This window comes from Tauraco erythrolophus, chromosome 19 (genome assembly GCF_009769465.1).
Source record: "Tauraco erythrolophus isolate bTauEry1 chromosome 19, bTauEry1.pri, whole genome shotgun sequence".
Taxonomy (NCBI): Eukaryota; Metazoa; Chordata; class Aves; order Musophagiformes; family Musophagidae; genus Tauraco; species Tauraco erythrolophus.
In genome coordinates, this window is record NC_141483.1 from 12,258,900 (window position 1) to 12,277,707 (window position 18,808).

At 52.0% G+C, this 18,808-nt stretch overlaps 1 protein-coding gene across 2 annotated transcripts in view; it reads left to right on the forward strand.

The window, feature by feature from the left end:
• Nucleotides 1-402: 402 nt before the first annotated feature.
• Nucleotides 403-18,808, forward strand: part of NCOR2 (nuclear receptor corepressor 2) — a 173,227-nt gene continuing 154,821 nt past the window's right edge. For both annotated transcript variants that reach the window (XM_086623675.1, XM_086623676.1), the window contains exons 1-2: nt 403-507; nt 14,560-14,687. In XM_086623675.1, coding sequence (XP_086479801.1) covers nt 403-507; nt 14,560-14,687 — 233 coding nt within the window. The remainder of the gene's footprint in view (nt 508-14,559; nt 14,688-18,808) is intronic.

The following is an 18,808-nucleotide window of genomic DNA, read 5'->3' on the forward strand; positions in this document are numbered from 1 at the left end:
GGGCCTAAGTAAATTGCTGGCGGGTTGCAGGCCTGGTCCCGCTGGTGCTGGGGGAAGGATTCTCAGGGCAATCAGGTGGGATGGATTTGGGCTGTTCTTACATTTGGGCTGCTTCCCTGTGATAGGAGTGCTCCAAAGCGAAAACGTGGCAGTGGTGTTGCCAAGTGAGAAACGGGGCTGTCGGAGAACCGTGAGGGCGCTCAGGTTTTGGTGATCACCTGAGGCTTGATGTTTGTTGTCTCACGGGACCGTGGTCGACTGAATTTTAACCTGCTGCTTTCCTGTTTGCTTTCAGTTGTTGCGTGACGTGGAAAGAGCACCCATGATGAAGAGGAGCTCTCGGCTTTCCTAATCCTTTGTCGGTGATTTGGAAGCAGCGACCGCCGTGCCTGCTCTTTCGCCATGTCCGGATCTACGCAGCCCGTGACGCAGAGCTGGCGTGCGGCCGAGCCGCGCTACCCCCCGCACGCCATGTCCTATCCGGTCCAGATTGCCCGACCACATGCGGTAAGGCAAGAGACTTTCCTTCCCTACCCGCTTGCAGGGTAGGAGCTGCATGGTGCGTCCCCATCGCTGGGGCAGTGGTTCTGCTGGGCTGGTCTCGGATGTGGCTGTTACAGAGAAATCAGACTGTTTCCGTGCCTGTGGTACGGGATTTCATCGTTCCTCTCTTGTGGGATCCTCTTTTGTTTCTCCATATGGTGCTTTCAGCTGTTCTCTCCTTTTCCAGCCTCTTCCCAGCACTTGCTGGGGTGGTGTCATGGGCTCTGGCATGTTGCTTATGAGCATAGGAGTTTGTTTGACTTCCTGGTGAGAGCACCCGTGGTTGGATGCAGCAGTCGGTTTGGGGGAAGAGGGTGCTTGACCACCCACACAGACCAGGCACGTGTGGCATCCAGCTCTCTGCAGCTTGGCGTTTCCTTGATGTTCAGTCAGGAGGGGATGAGCACCTGCTCCTGCACGTGGCCTTACTGCTTCCCAGTGAGCCCAGTCCTTGGTCCTCACCCCCACGGGAGAGCTCTCCTGGTTTCCAGGCAGACTGCTAGGGCATGAGCCCACTGTCTGCCCTTTGGGCAGGAGACCTGCCCGTCTCTATGTGGCATTCCTGGCTGGTGGTGGCCCTCCTGGTGCACAAGAAGAAAACTGGGCTGCTGATTTTTTTTCCATTTTATCCTTCCCCACTTTTCCCCCCCTCCCTTATGTTTTACCCCGAGTCTTTTCTCCTCTTGGATTAAGGCGTAAGCCCGTGGTGTTTTTTTTCTTGGCTGTTTTGTTGAATGCACTGGAGCTTGCACAGGTTCATTCACCCAGATCCAGCCTCTCCTTTCTGTGCCGGGTCACTCGTGTCTGTGCTTGCTCATCCTGGATGGTTGAATGTTTTAGGTTTAAGCCCTTAACGGAAAAAACTCTCCTTAGTGGAACAGCTTTAGTCAGCTCAAGCTGCTTAAATGAATCTTATTAGGTGCTGGAGTGTGGCACACACTCGCAAGGCTGCTCTTTGGAGCTGCTTCTTGGTTACAACGAGGTGGGCACAGCCAGGGAGATGCTTGTGACACGAGTTAGCAAGGAGACCTTGCCTCGGGGTGACATTTCTGACAGTGACGGCTATCGGACAGTAAAATTTCTGCTGCAAAGATTTTTAGGGTTTGACTTGAAAGCCTGGAAATCCACAAAGTGTCAGTGAAGGGCTGAAATTCCCTCATCTGCCCTCTTTGCTGGGCTTCAGCAGAGCAGCACAGGGAGCAGAGCCGGAGCTCGGAAGGGCTTTGAAGTAGAAACGTTAAGGAGGGCACAGGAGGAGCTTTTGGCTGCGTTAGCTGGCTCATCCAGATCGCTCGGGGCCTGCGTGCTCCTGCACAAAGAAGCTTTTCATCCCGGGTATGAGACACGCTGACCTGGTTCGATTTATGGGAGTTTTGCTTCCATTGGTGCAAGCGCGTTTGTTTGGGAGGTGGGGTGGCACAAGAGCATTTGTCTCAAAAAGAAAATCTCAGTTCTCTTTTTATCAGACATGCGAGCAGGAGGAGGATGTGACCAGGTGAGCAAGATCTGCAGTTGTTGAAACCGCAGTGCCGCATGCGGAGATGGGCTTTAGAAGAGTGCGACAGGCTCCTGGCCTGGGGGTGTTGAGTCCGTGTCTCCTGCCCACCCTGGTTGCGTCCCCTTCGTGTCGCAACAGCGGCGTGAGCTAAGCAGGGCAGTTGTTTGCAAGTCGGACGGAGCTCTGGGTTTCTCCAACCTGCCCTGCTCTCTGGCTGGAGTGAATACTGTTTTTATTCTATTGTATTAATGTTGGAAGAAGTAGCTGGCGTTTGCTTCTCGAAGCTATTTTACAGCCGCATGTAATCTTCTGAAGATACGTGATACCTTTTAGATGTCTGGATGGAGGAGACGTCCGAGCTGAGATTGTTTTGGCTGGAAAGCCAAAAAGCTGCTCTCGGCAGAAGCATGCCAACCCCGCGCAAACCAAACACACCTTGCCTCTTGTCGGGAGGGTGGGCAGAGCGCTTCTGCAGGCATGTCCCTGCATGATCTGCCCTGCTGCTCTCAGCTGTTGGCAAACACGGGTGTCTCTTGCACCGCGAGCTGGAACCTGGCCACGGTTCTGAGGCTGGAGCTGATCTCTGGTGGGGTTGCTTGGGAGAGGAGAGCCTGGTTGCTTTGAAGTTGCTGCTCTGTTTAATATTAAAGTCAGCGGTATTCGCTTGCATGTCTTGGCCAGGTCAGTTTTGTCATGGGGTGTGTTTGCACAGCGAGAGCTTGTTTGGAAGAAAGCAAGAGAGGCCAAAACCAACCCAACACTAGCATGTCTTGTATCTAATTAGATTTTGGTTCTGGTTTGCTGCGTTCCATGACATCCTTTCCCGAGAACTGGGAATTTGTCAGCCTGAGGATCCTTGTCCTGGTGGTGGAAACGCCTTGGGTCACCTCGTGGGTGCGTGCGCAGGGCCGAGCAGAGCAGGGCTGCAAATGCTATTATAATATAAATAAATAATCACAGTCCAACTGTGACGGTCGCACCCAGGGAAAAGCGGCGTGGCAGGAATACTGAGCTCAGAAATGAGCCGTGACATTATTTTAGGCTTGGAGACACTTTATGGAAAGTGATTGAAAGGACTGCAGCTGTTTGATTTCACAGATGAGGCAAGTGAGAGGGGATGTTGTTCAGGGGCAGAAGGCAGTGGAAGCAGGCTCAGGCGTTTTCCTTCTCCCATCATATAAAACGCAAGGGAATATTCAACAAAATGGGGAAAAAGATGCATTTCAAGTGAATAAATAGAAATAAGTTTTGTACATATGGAAAACATCTCCCAGTGGCGCATCCCAGGATTTACTGCTGAGTTTGGAGCTGGTAGAGAAGACCCAGTACCGGTTGAGTGAAGATGTTTGTTGGTTGGTTTCACTCCTAAGTGCCAGCTTTGGGCAGAGCTGTGAACCAGTGGGTCTGATCCAGACTGAGCTCTGATGTGAGATGCAGTGAACAGGCTCTTCCGTAGGGCAGATTGGTCCCCAATCGGGGTGTCTTCCTCCTCACTGAGACACATCTGGTCCCAACAGCTGTCAGAGAGGCAGGATGTGAAAATGGTGTGATATTTTGTAATGACCCTAGATTTAATTCCATCTTACTGAAAAAGTACTTCTTAAAAACCTTTAACAAGTGTGTGTGCTTTTAAAGGGAAGGAGGAAGCTTGGTGAAAGGTTCTGGTTTGTTTGATTTTCTTTAGGAAGAACTAAAATCACCAATAATCAACAGTTTCTTCTTAAGAACACTGCGTGGTTCTTGGCCAAACCGGAGGGGAAATGTTTTTGTTTTCCATATTGATTAGCTGTAATGTTGGACTGCTTAGTTGAGTTCTGCGATGTTCAGCTTGGGAAGAGAGGAATTGTTTGAATGCTCCGTGACCGTTAGCTAAAGGTGAAAAAATGCATTACTTGTGCTCTTAACCTTCTAATGTGTCTGAAGTTCATGCTCTCTCAAAGGAAACTTTCCCATGAAGGATACTCATTTTCAGGCGACCTGCAGATATTTTCTGTAAACAGATCAATTTCCCCGCAGAGCACATGTCCCCCTTTCCTTTTAAAGCACTTTCGTGATCAATATTTCCTGGGGACAGAAGGGTTCCCTTCTCATCCTCCCCTGTGGATCCAGTTTCTTGCTGTGCCCTCCTTACCAGTCGCCACTGTCCTGTTTCAGGAATGATGCAGCGTTGGACGCAGGCTGGGCTTTCCAGCCGCGGGTGGTGCTGGGGTTGGGATGCACAAAGTGTCCTCGTGCGGTGCTCTCTGTGCCCAAACAACTTCTACTTTTGGGGTGCTTTTAGTGTTTTACCTACTAGAGATACTAAACAGGTTGGGGAATTGGTAGGATTGGAGTGTGCACACATGCATATGAAATTGGTGTTCTCTTGTCCCCTGAAACCGCACCAATGGGCACCGTCCCCTCCCCGCAAAACAAGAGGTGCCCCCCACTGCCCCCTACGCCTCCTACGCGCTGTTTGGCCCTGTTTGCCTGCACGCTGCTCAGCTGAGATGGCAAAGTGAGCCTAACCCCTTTGCTCAAGCTTTTGAGACCTTCACGCCCACTGCCGTGCCACCTCTCCTGTCTGGGAACAGCTCTGTAGTTCCTTCATTAAACTCCCTGTTTGCAAAACAGCCCTCGTGCAGGAGCGTCCTGAGCAGATCGTGTGTTTTTCTTGGCCCGTGCTAAATACTCCCTTGTCTGCTGAACCAGAGACAAGAGGTTGGTGCAAACTCGTCTGTTGATTTGGTGTCGTAGCCAAATGGTGGCCTGGGGGGAATGGCGTGCCTTCCGTGGTCAGACTCCTCCTCCCAGTTAGACCCAGTGTGCTGCTGTGGAAGATGCTGCGAGGAGATGCCAGCTGCTGAGATGGCAGGAGCTCGCTCTTCTGCGCAGTGACATGACCAGCGTGGTGAGGCCAGGTAAGCCTGCGGAGAGGCAGCGTGTTCCGCATTACGTACGCAAGGCGCCTTCGCCGCTGTGTTGGTTTTCCTTGGAGTAGTTATTCACACTTTTATCTGCTGGAAGCAAAATGCCAGTTTGTGTCGGTGCTCCAGGAACTTGCAGAACGGAAGAGTTTATGGTGCCAAATGCTAAAATCCCCCAGGCTGCAAAGAGCCTTCTCCAACCACCTCCGAGCGCAAAGAAAAACCTCCTGCTACCCGCTGAGCGGCGGGTGGTTCGTGCCAGAGATTCGCATCCTGAATTCCACCTGCCAGGCTCCAGCTCATGTTTTAAGGAATGAGACTTGAGAAATCAAAAACATACCTTGGAAATACTGACTCTGATGAGGTCCGTCACGAGAACTCAGCACAATCTCTCCTGGAGTACGTTGAGATCGGCAGTGAAGGATTACGTGAGCTCCGAGCGGCTCAGCGGTGGATTTGGGAAAATTGGTGTTCTGCTGGGCAATTGGGAGAGCATAGAGGGGAAGGAACAGGACACCTAATTCCTTGTCCCGGGGTCTCTTTCCTATGGCCAGGAAGAAGGAGGAGTTGGCTTGCAGCAATTTGTGTTTATGGCTCGTTTTCCCTCGGATACAGCTGTTATCCAAACCAGTTCTTTTTCTTCAAGCTACTGCAAATTTCTGTGATTGCTCCCTAATTTGCTCTTCGGATGTGATTCGATGCAGAGGGTGATGCTTTGCTTTTGGTCAATCTCAAGATTGTAAATCTACAGGGGAAGAAAAAACACTTGCTGCACATGGGGTTTGGCAAAGCTAGATACCCACCAATGCCACTTTTGGAGACACAAAGCATTTGCCTCCACTGCACGCGTGGCCCCACCAGCCCCTGGACACACTGCGTGGGGGCACCTTCTGCAAGGCTGGGAGCTTTGGCTGGTTGTCGCTGCCACCACATTTATTCCAAATACTGAGCAAGTCAGGTTCTTTCACCTGAGGATTTGATGTGGAAGTGTAAGGAGTGTAGGAGAGAGCAGAATGGGGGATGTGGAAAGGTGGCAGGATCCTACACGGAGTTGCAAATAGATTGTGGGTGTTGTGTTGGGAGAGATTAGTGGGATATGGTGGAGGACTATGCTGTGGAAGAGAGGTGATGATGAGCAAAACGACCTGGTGTTTTTAAGGTGGAAGTTTTAGGTTTGTTGTGTGAAGAGTTGCTCACCCTGCGTGGGTGTTCGTGACCACAAGTGGCTCCAGGAAGCAGAGGACCAGGCGTGGGGAGTGGAGGGAGGGCAGGCGGGTTGTTCCTGGCTCAAAGGCGCCTGGATGCGACTGGGACAAAAGTCTCGTGATGGAGAAAGGCTCAAAAGCAGCTCTGTAATGGATGTGCTGCTGCTCTGTAGGCATCTCTGGCTGCCGGGGAGAGGGCTGGCAGCTGGCTCCGGCCCCCGGCACCGGTCCGATGACTGGGCAGCCACAACAGCTGAGAGCTGCCCCCACCGAGACGTGACTTCTTCTCCATGAATGGCATATTCAGACGGGACAGCTAAATGCTGCTGGCAGCCCTGGTTTGCCGGAGGGGCGAGGGAGAGCACGTCGGGAGGGACGCGGTACTGCACAGCTGGTGCAGGCGCTAACGGTGCCGGCGGCAGACGCGGCCTCGGTGCGGGGATGGCAGCAGAAATCAGTGCCTTCCAAGAAGGGGCCACGCGCAGTGTGGTCACCTCCTAAAACAAAAGGCCAAGTCAGCAGCTTCGGAGAGATGGATGGCAACGAGACTCTGCCGGAACAATAAGGGCGTTTGTCTTTTCAGCACATGTTGCATCCCTGTAGGCAAGATCGAAGTGCGTGTATTCAGCCAGGTTTTTATTACTGACCTTATCTTCAACAGCAGAGCTGATTGTGGAGGACTTGTTGTTTGGTTTATGTTTTTGGTTTTGGTTTTTTTTTTTTTCCTTAACTCTGCAGTGAGCTCCTCCCAGGGTTTGGGGGAGGAAGTTGGGCAGACAGCAGTGTACTTGTGGACAACCTGTTTTGATCAATAACCATCTCCTTTGCACTTCAGTGGCGGTTTTCAGTAGCAGGAGAGGCTGAGAGTGACGGGCTGGTGCCACACCGGTCCCCTCGCAGCCTGAGCTGTGGCTGGACCTCATGCAGCGACGGCTCTGTTACCGCCCCGCTTCCTCCCAGACATTCCCCTTTCCTCTTACCTGAATCGGCTTTGGGAAAAATTCTTTTCTCCAGGCAAAGGCTAAAAAGTGCATTTCTCGGTCTGATGAGCAACTGCTGTGCTGCCAGCGCCAAGGGGTATCCAGGCACCAGAGAGCTTTTCCTTTTATTGCTAAAATAGGTCACGCTCACTGCTGGCAGAAAGAGATTTAAAGCAACTTCTTTTTTCAAAGTTCAGAGTGTGCAGAGCAGGGGTGGGGACATGGCAAAGGTGCTGGAGCGGTGGCCATGCCGCTTTGGCCACCCTGCCTTGGGCTGCAGAGCTGGTCCGCCTGGCTCGTAGGTGGCACTGATTGCTAGCCCAGCCTCCTGCCTCAGCCAGGGTTGCATCAGGGGCTCAAGCAGCACCTCATTGCGCAAATTAATTGCTGGATGGTCCGAGGCCCTTGCAGGTTTCAAGTCAGGATACGCTGCTCCATGCTGGCATGCTCCTGGGCGTGTGGGAAGCTCAACCTGCTGTGTGCTTCCCGGGGGGATGGGATGGCTTTGCAGTCCGAGGCTGCGCGGTCAGGTCTTGGCCACTGTGTTGGGTTGCTCTGACTTGTTTTTTCCCCTCTGGCCATCCTCGTATCGCTCTGGGCATCGTATCGCTCTGGGCATCAGAGGTGCAGAGTGTTCTCTGGTTTGGGGAGACACCAGCAGAAAAGCAGGAGGTGGCAAGGGATGGAGCACGTGGCCAGTGTGGGCGCTGCTCCGGGCTGCAGCTGCTCTCACCTATCCTCTTAGGAAACACCAGTGGTAACCAGGACACCCAGCACGAAGGTGAGGTGTGGGGTGGAGCAAAGTCCGCAGGTCCCCCAAACCTAGTGGGATGTTGCTGCGGGGGGATGAGAAGAGCGTGGGGCAGGCAGGGCAGCAGCTGTAAAGTGCCCAGCTGTGGCCCTGTGTGCCACCAGTGCCACGGTTTGGGGGGTCACCAGCCCCGCTGCCCTCACCCATCAATTCCCCTGCTGATACAAAGTGTTCCCAGAATGGCACGTGTGCTGCTCATGAGCAGCAGGCACAGGCCAGGCATCCTCTTCTAAAATTAGATAAGGGTCAGTTTATAAATAGGGAAATAAATAGGGATGCTTTGGCATTGTTTTTTTTGCTCACTATCCGGACCACGCCATTATTAATCGGCCTCATTTAGGCTAAACGCTTGGGAGTGCTTCAGCGGAAATAGCGCGTCGTTAGGAAATAAAATTATTCTCGATACGACGCTGGGTGAGCTCGTAAGGAACGGCTGCGACGTAATCCTTGGTGTGGAGGTGGCAAGGAGCTGGGATTTGCTCCTCCGTGAGCGTGTGCGGCGCCCTGGCCTGTTTGCCTGCGGGCAAACAGTGACGAGGACGGCGTGGGGTGACCGATCGTGGCCAGGCGAGGGTTCCCATGCCCGCGGAGCTCTGCACGTGACGTGCTGCCGGTGCCCGATGCCGTGATTAGAGTCGGCTGCTGGCACGAGTGCCACCCCTCACCGGGGACCCGGCCCAGCTGGCGGATGTGGTGACTGACCCCGGGACCGCTTCTCCTAGGCGTCACTGCAAAACAGCAGCCGGTGGTTTTTAAGCGAAGCCGTCTTTGCACCGAAACTCGGCGGGGAGCTCCCGGTTGCTTTCTCGGCTGAAGACGTGGTAAGCGGCGGGGACGGATCTCATGGTTTGTGCTGCTTGAGCTGTGCTGCAGGTGCTCATCTGGCTGCGCTCCGGGTCTCCACGGGTTTACTCTGGAGCTGTTTTCCAAGGCAGCCAGAAGCACTGGGCGTTTGCACTTGTTTTTCTGCTGGTGGGAGGAAGAGAGAAGGAGCAGTTCGCCTTTCTGTTCCAAGACCAGCTCCAGGCTTCCTTTCTACAGCCCTCGTGTCTCTGGGGTCTCCTCCTCGGTGGCTTGATCTTGCAGGGCATGCTGTCTGGATGGAGCAGTTGGTGGCTGCCTTGCCTGTATGAATGTGCTCTACGCTGGAGCTGGGAGAGCAGGGTCAGGGCTGCTGCTGGCTGCGGTGTGGTGTTGTCTGGGTCAGTGCCCGGGTGCTTCCAGCATCGCTTTCAAACCTCCCTTTCTTCCTCCTCGTCGGAGGTCAGGCAAGCGGGACGCGGGCAGCTGGAAGCAGGGGAAGGAGAAATGAAGCGCACCAGCCAGCACATGCGTTCAAAACAGAAAGCGAGAGAGGCAGAAAGGCTGTGTGGCTGCGCGCAGTTGTTAGTTCAGTGTGGGGGTTACCCTGAGATCATGGGGCAGCACAGAAGATTTTGCTGGAGACATTATGGTAGGTAAGGTAGCTGACTGAAAGCTTTAAAAAAATGTAAAAAAAAAAAAAAGGAGGGGGTTGGGGAACTGTGGGTTTTTTCCTTCCACAAGGCTGTCTTTGGTTTTGTATTGCCAAGGGCTTTTCTGTAGTATTGCGTTCAGCCTCCTGGCGTTAGACAGTTTGATTAGCGTATCTAAATGAGCCTGATAGACTCGGGTTATTTCGGGTCAGAGGATTTACCAGGAAGGGGAGGGAGACGGCGCTCCCAGCACTCCTGAACCGAGTAATAACACAAAAAGACCTTGAGACCAGGAGCACGCTCCCTGCTCTCTGGGCAGGGGCAGCGCGGCCGTGCCCAGCCTCTTCCTCGCTGGCGCCGAGGGACGCGCACGGCACCTCTGGCTGTGCCTAAGGACCTCTTCAGCCTGCTGCAGGAAGACGTGTGTTTTAACGAGGCTGCTTTTGGCTCTTTAGTGTTTTAATCCACCTAAACGTTGGCCTTGCGCTGCGTTGCTCTGCCGGGGTGATTTATGGCACCCTAGGCGCTCTCGATGTCCGTCCGGTGGTGCTGCTAGTGCTGGCTCAGCCCAGCCAGCAGCTCTCTGTGGTGTGGGGCCAGGAGCTCAGGAGGCCCCGCTGGAGCCAGGTCTCATCAGGGCAGCTTTCTGGCTGCATTTAGGCAGAAAGCAGCTGCATTCCAGTCGTTTTCGCTGCAAGACCCTTCCTCGCTGGTAGCCACAGCAGGCTGCGGTCGTGAGGTCTGTTGTCAGCTGTTCCCTGGTTTGGGTTCACTCGGGTGATGTGCCCAGGAGACAGCACAGGTGCATGGTTTGAAATGGAGTAAGGTAGGATTTTCCTTGTCGTTTTTTGGATTTTAGTCAGCCGGCTTCACCCAAAGCTTTGGAGACAGAGCTTGCTGGTTTCGAAGTGTCTGTTTCTTGCATGCCAGGCCGATGGTCTGCGCCAGGGCAGCTGGCGAGCACGGTGCGGTACCAGGTGGCTCGCGAAGGGCAGACAGCCATGTGTTTCTGGGGCTGGAAGGTGGAGATGACCCATTCTCGCCACTGCACTTGGATGGCATGCTGCTCCCAGTGGCAGAGATCTGACCTTTCTCTCCTGGCTGGGTGACTTCCACAGTTTTCCAAGTCTGCTGCTGCCCTTAGGCAAGAGTGAGTTTGCTGGGCATCGGCGGGTGGATTGTCCCAGGAGCAGGAGGCACCGGAGCCAGGTGCACGTGGCAGGGCTGTGCTGCGGAGCTGCTGGGGGCATGCTGGGGACAAATGTCTGTGCTGGAGGACGGGATCCTCCCGCCAGTGCTCTGTGGTGCAGGGCTTTTTGGGGGCCTCTGTGGTGGCTGTGCCTGGGCTGTGTCTCCCTGGTTTGGACAAGCTTTCTGACAGCTTATGGGGCTGTTCCCACGGCATCGTGTGGATTCACGTCTGTCGGAGAGGATGGACGCCCCAGGGAGTAGCCTGAATAGCGCTCTGCTCTCGTGGCTGGTGGAGAACTGCTGCTGGGGAGGGGTGTGTGGCACAGGAGGGGCGAACCCCAGCCCTGGCAGCTCAGCCTTGGCATCGCCGGGTTGGGTCTTGAACCGTCTATGGCTCTAGATGGTGCAGCCTAGAGAGAGGAAACTGTGGCCTGTTTGTTTATACTCTGCCTACGTGGTTAGAGGGGACACAGTTCCGTTCACCTGGGGTTATATTTTGGGAAGCTGGTCTTTCATCAGTAGAATAAGGTCTTGACATTGAGACTTCCAAAACTGACTTTGGTTGCTTTGCTTTGGTTTTGTTTTGGAAATATTCCCCCTCCTTTGCCTGAATAAAGAAGCTTAATTTCTATCAACAGAAGTGGAAAAGGTGCTCAATTCTACTTCTTGCTCATCTTGCCTTTGCATCTCTTCCTGCTCTCTACAAAGCCTCCTCCCACCCCCTCAGATCTCCTGATGTGCCAGAGCCCCTGACTAGCCATGGTCTTTCTGCTTCCTTGATTTCTGTTTTATGACGTTTACTGGATTTTATGAAATTCTGCAAAACCTGCGCAAAGTATGTCTGTGTGGGAGCACCTGAACCACGAAGAAGAACAGGAAGGTTGGTGTGAAAGGAACCAAGTCCTGACCAGAGGCAATGGGAAGATTGAGGGCCCTGGAGCAGGGGCTTTGACATGTCAACAGATTTAGGGTGGCAGGAGGAGAGTTTGCAGAGAGCAGGAAGAAATGCGAAGAGAGGAGGAGAAGGTGAGCAAAAAATAGAATTGAGCAAAAACCAGCAAAGCCAGGGAGAGGAAAAGGATCAATGCGTAACTTGGGGCTGCAGAGTCTTTTAGTGGCTTTGTTTCAGGTGCCTTATAGCTGCCCTTGCGCAGGTGCCAGGGCTGCACTAGAGATTTTCGGTCGGGATGTGAACCGAATGACGCTTGCGCTGTGCGCTCCGGCGGTGGGAATTCCCGTGGCCCCGCGGGATGCGGCTCCCTCGTCCCTGCCCATGCGTGGAAGGTGCCGTGGCGCTGGCAGCGAGGTGCCTCCCCGCATACGGCTTGAAAATACTGCGAAACAAAATTGAAGCCTCTTCCAAAGGCAGCTCGTAAACCTTTCCGGCGTTTGCGTTCGAGAAACACAGTCCTAGCTCACAGTGCAATCTACTGGAGTCACTTTCTGAGCAACTAATCCACCTACGTCCTGCCAGGCCTCCCGCGGTTCCTTTGACAGTTCATCACAGGCCACAGAAATTTGTCAATTTTAATCCTCCTCGCTAATTTTTCAGGCTGTGTGGAACCGAACGCTGGTGTGAGCAAAGCAGAGCAGGGTCAGAGAGCGAGTTGGGCGATGGCTGGCAGAACAGGAGCTGGCGCTCTGCCAGCCTTGCCCTCGGCGGGGAAGCCGGAGGGGCACGTCTGCCATCCCGGCCCTGTGTAACGAGCTTCCCTGTCGCTTCAGGCCACGCCAGCGGGCTCTGGGTTCCACCAGCGGTTTTCTGGTGGGGGCTAGAGGAGGAAAAGGCAAAGCTCAGCTGAATGTGGGCAAAGGGAAAAGGAAAACAGATAGTTCTCGGAACATGCAAGAGCCTTTTTTTTTTTTTTTTTTTTTTTTCTCCCCCCTCAAGGGCACAGCCTTCGAGCCTCCCAGACGGGTAATTCTTGTTTAGACGCCTACAGAAGGTGACAGTCCTGGTTGTGGGCCTGTTGGTGTGTCTTCCCAGACATGGTGTGGTTTTTTTGTAGGTGGATGTCAGGAGCTGCATCACCCTTTTTTTTTTTTAGTTAAAGCCAGGACGAGCGTGAACGTGGGGGAAGCTCGTTGTTGGCAGTGAGTCTGCTTTGGCTGGGGCTGGGGGAGCTAACGGGGCTCCTCAACTTCAGGTGTCAGAGTTTGTCCCATCTGTGGTTGGACTTCTGGTGTATTCTGTCCCGTTGCCTCCTGTGTGGATGAAGAAAATCAGCTTCCCAGGGTGGCATCCTCCCTTGGCACCTGGACTTATTGCAGAAGTGGAACATGCCCATGAGGATGAGTAGACGCTGTCCCAGTAATGCCCTCGTTGTGTTGCAAGAACCTGTCTGAAGACACCCCTTGCCCCAGAGGCCGAGGTCCGAAATGGCCAGGCTGGAGGTGGAGTCCAGGAGTTTGAGTCTGGCGGAGGTCCCTGGATCCTGGGGTTTCCCAAGATAGGTCAGAATAGGAAAGGAGCAGCACCGCACTGTTGCCTGGTGCTGGGGAGAAGTGGACCTGATTCCAAACACTGGTGCACCTTTCTAGGCACAAGGAGCAGTGGTGGCCATTGGACACCACTGTTCCCCTTTCTCCTCCCTTTGATATTTGGCCTTTTCAGCTTTTGTGTGAGAGAGGCTGAACGTGGAGTAGGGGATCTGCTTTTCTTGCCTCCCTTGGGCTGAGTGCTTACAGTTTCTACTTTTCTTCCTGGCTTTCCAGAAAGCTGCTGTGCAAACATCTTGTTTTACCCTCTGGTAGCCAAAGATGTTGGGCTTTGATATTCCCTTCTACTCTGCAGCTGGCTGGAGCAGCATCCAGTGCTGGGCTGTTCACTTGCAGCTCGGGACAAGGGTCTCTAGGTGCAGGTTGTTGCTGTTTAATCTCTCCAATCGCTTCTTTGCCAGCCGTGCACCTTGCTGGGGCATGTCAATCTTCACTACATCTGATCAAATAATTTCTCTTGCAGCTGTTAGGGCCGAGAGTCCCCTGCCCACACCCCCGACTGCGTGCACGTGGGATTTTATTTGTTGATTTATTTTTCTTTTTTTAGACTCTGAAACATCTTTTTTTTCTTTCTGAGGGAGTCGGAGCGTTTTTGTTCCAGTTGAGAACAGTTCAAAATATACTCCCAGGTGGGATTGGTTCTTCTAACGTAAATGTGTGTCCGTGTTACCAGGGATATTCTGCGACAGGGCTTTCTATGCTGCTGCTGAAGGTCTTATTTAATTAGATGATTAGTCTTCTGGTCAAGTATCTATCTGCAAATAAAAAATAGCAGTTGAATGTAGCTGCTAAAATACTGTTGCTGGAATCAGTCTGCGGCACAGAGCAGGAGGGCTTCTTATTTAATTAAAATCAGGAACATACTGTACTGTACTCTCCAAGGGTCAAGGAACAAAAGGGACGTACACATAATAAGTAGCAAACTGTCCTTTCAAACCCCTTGAGCTCAGCCCAGGGGAGCTGTGTTTAAAGAGACACTCTCAAGATAACATTTGTGATTTCTCTTCTTTCTTTTTTTCTTTTTTTTTTATTCTTTTTTCTTTCTCTGTACTGCTGCATGGAGTATTGAAGCTGACAGTATCCTCTGACTTTTAATTTTCATCTTACCTGTTCTTCCTCTTGAATTTGAAGTTGACATCAGGACTGCTTGGATGCCAAAAATCCCTGTGTGCGTGGTTGGTGGCTGGCTTGAGCTCGCTGGGCTCCTGTCCTGGGAGCCAGCCTGCGAGCAGCCCCGGTAAACGGCTGCAGGCAGGTTGGACTGGGGACCCAGCACCCATCCCAACACGGTGTGGGACTGGAGGTTACTGGGAACCCTTCTAGGGAGGGAAAAGCATGGAGCTGTGTGATCCAGCACCCAGTGCTTCAAAGGAGAGAAGTGTCTATATGGTTTCTTCTGAGCTGTTGAGGTTCAGTGCTTGTTTGAAAGTTGCCACCAGCCTAACGAGCAATTCTGTGTGTGTTTTTTGCAGGACGTCGCGCTGTTGGAGTACCAGCACCATTCCAGGGATTTTGCTTCCCACCTCCCGCCGGGGTCTATCATGCAGCCGCAGCGGCGGAGGCCATCCCTGCTCTCCGAGTTCCAGCCGGGCAACGAAAGGTACCAGCTCCCTGCTCTCCCCCAAGCCGTGGGCACCCCGACTGCGTGAGCGAGTGTTGTGCACAGCGCCGTGGGCAGAGGAGGGCTCTGAGACCTGGGCAACGTGGTGCTGTGTGTTGGTGCTGACTGTGCTCAGTCTCTGAGCAGGTGGTGGCTTCGTTGTGCTAATGCAAGTGGCACCTTTCTCTTTTGATTTCTTCCCTTAGACTGTCGTGCATTTTAAAGACATCTTAAAAACATCAAACAACAACAAAAAAAAACACTCCCCTTCCCTTCCGTGAAGCTACACGTCGCTGTAGCTGGTACCATCGGCTTTCTCCGATGTAGGAGACAAAGCTGTGTGGTCGGGTTTGGTCTGTGGCTCCCGAGGCTGAAGGGAGGAGTGAGAAGAGCTCATTTCCACTGCACATCTCCGCTTCCTCTTCTGCTGCGCTTCCTCCCTGCTGTCATTGTTTTCGTTTCTCTTTCTGCATTCCCTTTGCAACTTTCTCCGAGCTGTTTTTTTCCTGTCTGCTCTCTCTGTATCCCTGTTTTCTTTCGTAGCCTCCCGTGTTTTTGGGTGCAACTCAGGGAAGCACCGTGTGGCTGGAAATGCTGTAGATGCTTTAACCACAGGAGCTGATCCGTTCTGAAGGCCGTCACTCTCTGTTTCGTCGCAAAACGCTGATCTCTCACAGTTTCTCTTCTGCATTTGATGCGTCGTGGTATTGGAAAAAAACTGGCCTGGAAGTGAAATAAGAGCCTTGCTACAGTAGATTTATGCAAAGCATTTTTTTAATGCTTATTCCTTAGTGGGGCTAAGATTAAAACCGGTGCAGAGTCAGAGAGATGAATCTCTTTCTCTAAAATCATAATTATTAGGGGAGAAGAGAAAGACCTCAGGGCGCTGGATGCATAAGGGCATAGATGCAGACAGGATCCTCTTTTTCTAGAGGGATGGTTTCGGCTTGGTGCTCAGCAGAAACATACCCATGAGAATTTGGAGGCAAAAAGCAGCCTCCCATGTTGGTTTTGCATCTGCCCTCCTGGTTGTGCTCTTCTGGATTGTGCCTGGGACACCTGCACATACAGAGGGTAACGTCACTTCTGATGGCTGGTGATTTATTGCAGCACGTTATGTTGCCTTGGCTTGCTGTGATTTCTCAGCACTTCGATTTCTTAGCACAGAGTAACATGGTTAAGTTGGAAGTGGGTCAGTCTCAGCTAAATTTGGGGGAGATGAGTGAAGAGGACCCAGCAATATGCAATATGCTGCTGCCTGTTTTTGTTTTTTTTTGCACTACTTACAGTTTCCAAAATGGAGAACCAGTTTTGCTCTCTAGTAAAACGAGGGTTTTAAGATCTGAATATGCTGTTTAAAAAAATGGATCTTGATTCTTTCATATAACTAAAAAAAATCCCAACTGCAAAACTACAAGCCTTGGTGTCTGCGGTACCACATGCCTAATGTGGTGTGGTCATCCAGGCATCTCGGTTTGGCTTACAAATGTTTCAGACTCTCCAAACTTTATTTCTGTGTTGACAATCACATAAATATGGGTAAACGTTAATCGAGGTTGTCAGGTCTACATACCCATCCAAATGCTTATTGTGGTTACTTCACTTTCAACCTGAAGGGTGAAGTTTTGGCATGCTATAAAAAGAAACCTTTTTTTTTTGTAACAAACCCAACTTATATTTCATCCCTTTTTCCCACTAACATCTGAAAAATTGAACCTTCACAAAAATTATACTGGGTAACAAAGCTAAAAATACCACATAAGTTCAGCTCAGTTGGCATCTTCTGCCAGAATGCTGGGATTTAGACTCATTAAAAAAAAAACAAACTTAGGGGCATCTGGGGATGCAGGATGGGGCGTCTGCAGAAATTTTCAATCCAGTGTAACTGGTTATTGTAGTCATTCCAACTGGGTGGTGTTGGGGCTGGGGAGATGTTAGTCTGTTTTGCAAAGTCAACTACTGTTTCTCTGCATCTCTAAGCACCGCACTTAAAATCCATCCTATGGAGGCTTTGCTTTTTCATCTTCATGGTGTGAGGACCTGCTGTAAAATAGCACCTGATGTGTTGTAAATGGAGCCTTTTGGGTGCTTGGTTGCTTGCCTGACAGTTCCTTGGGTGCTTGAGGGCAAGACTTTGGAGTTTCTGGAGCAGGTTGTGTTGGTCACTGATGCCCACACCAAAAACCAGCTCTGGCTCTGCCTGGTACGGGGAAAAGCCTGGACAGGGGAGGATGGTGAAAGCAGCCATCTCTGCAGCTGAGAACCTTTGGCAGGTTCACACCAGGCGCATCTGTAAGCACTTTGGCTTTGTTCCTGGGCTGGGATTGATGGGTTTTGAGCAGAGGCAGCTGGCTCTCAGCGTGAGGGACTGGGGAGGAGGGAAACAAATAACCTTCGCAAAGCAGGCATGGGGGGGGAGGCAGAGGGAAGCACAGGGGTGTGCTGTGTCTGAAAGACCCTCACCTTGGTTCCCTGCCTGACACCCCACCTGGCACGCAGCGCTGGTGGGTGGGAGGTGATCCTCCCCTTGAAGCAAGTGTTGGTGGAGGGGAACCTTTCCAATCCCCCATTGCTTCAGATGTTCAGCAGAAGCAGCCTGGCTGGTGTTGGTTGTGGTGGCTGATGCTCTTCCAGGATCACTCTCCTCCTTAAAGAAATCAATTTATGAGTCTGGTGCAAGTGGAAGGTGGCAGATTGACAGTGGCAGCTGCTGTTTGCCCTCCTCTCCTGCAGACTGCAGGGATTCACTTTACTCTGTGCTGGTTTTGGGGGGTTGTCCACCAGTTTGGTTTGCCTTCACCTTGGGCAGATCTCTAAAGCCTCCGCAGGCTCTCTTTGCACATATTGTTTGAGGCATGACCCATGGATGCTTTAAATCCTGCAGAAGTTGCTCAGGCTTGCTGAGATGATCTTCTACAGCTTCGCAGTTTCTCTGTCTCTCCTGCCTGCAGTTTTGCTGTAGCCACCAGAGTGGTGGTTTGTTGTTGTCCACTGAAAAAGGAACAAGCGGTGAAGCATTTCACCATGAGCACAGTGGTTGAAGGATGAATCAGATGTTGGTGACAAGAAGCTATTGAGTGATAACTTTGCTGGAAGGAGTGGGGTGCTGAGATGGTCTTGTGTTTTGGGGCTCCCTGAGTAAGAAGCTCCTTGAATGTCAGGTCAGGCATCTGGTTGTCCTCGCAGCTGAGCCTGGTGGGTTAGGCAGGATGAGGAGAACCAGTTCCTGAAGTGTCACGCCATTCTCCCTGGGGGTGAGATGCCTCCTGCATTTCCTGCTTCCCACCCTGGGCAGCCCAGTCTTGCTGGGGAGTTCCAGACCACCCTTTTCCAAGTACATCAGCCTTGAGAGTTGTCATCTTCCCTTGGTGGATGGGTAGAGACTTGAATTCCCTGTGCAGCAATTCTGGCTTGGAAGAAGGAAGGAAAACTTGAACCACTCTGAATCTGTCGCTATAGGGAAAGTTGGCTCTGTCTGCCTTTGCAGGGATGTGCTGCTTTCCTTGATGTTTTTTTTGGTAGCAGGCTTTTTCTTGGAAGGATACACAGACTTCCCCTTAGCTTGTTCGCTTGGCTGTGCCAACTGGACTGCAGGAGCGAAGAGAAGTATTTCGGGATCTGCTGTTGGTACAAGTCGTACCATGAATACTTGCAGAGGAATGTCCTGGCAAGGTGACAAGGATTAGGGTGGTTTTTTTCTCTTCTCATCTCTCTCTATATTTTGGTCCGCAAAAGAAGTGAGAAAAACTGGGTTGAGTGTTAAATGGCAGGTGCCAGTGAGTTGAGGGGTCTGAAAAATCAAGGAACTGGGTTTTTCTGACTTCTTGTACGCGTTACAATTTTAGAGCAAGATTCCCTATTAACACAGGAATGCTGGGGTGGATAATGGCTTCTCTGGCAGAAAATGTGGCTGTAAATAAGTGGTATGCATGTTAATACGGTATATCCCACCTTTATCCAGAATAAGGTGAGTCACTATTTTCATAGGAGATCGTCTTCCTGGTTCACGAGACCGTACTCCTTTTTCGGAGCGTTTCTGCTCGGCAGTCGCGAGGAGTTTGAAGAGTTGGCCTGGAGTTGCTCTGCAGGGTGACATTTAGGATCCGTCAAGCAGCTGCTGT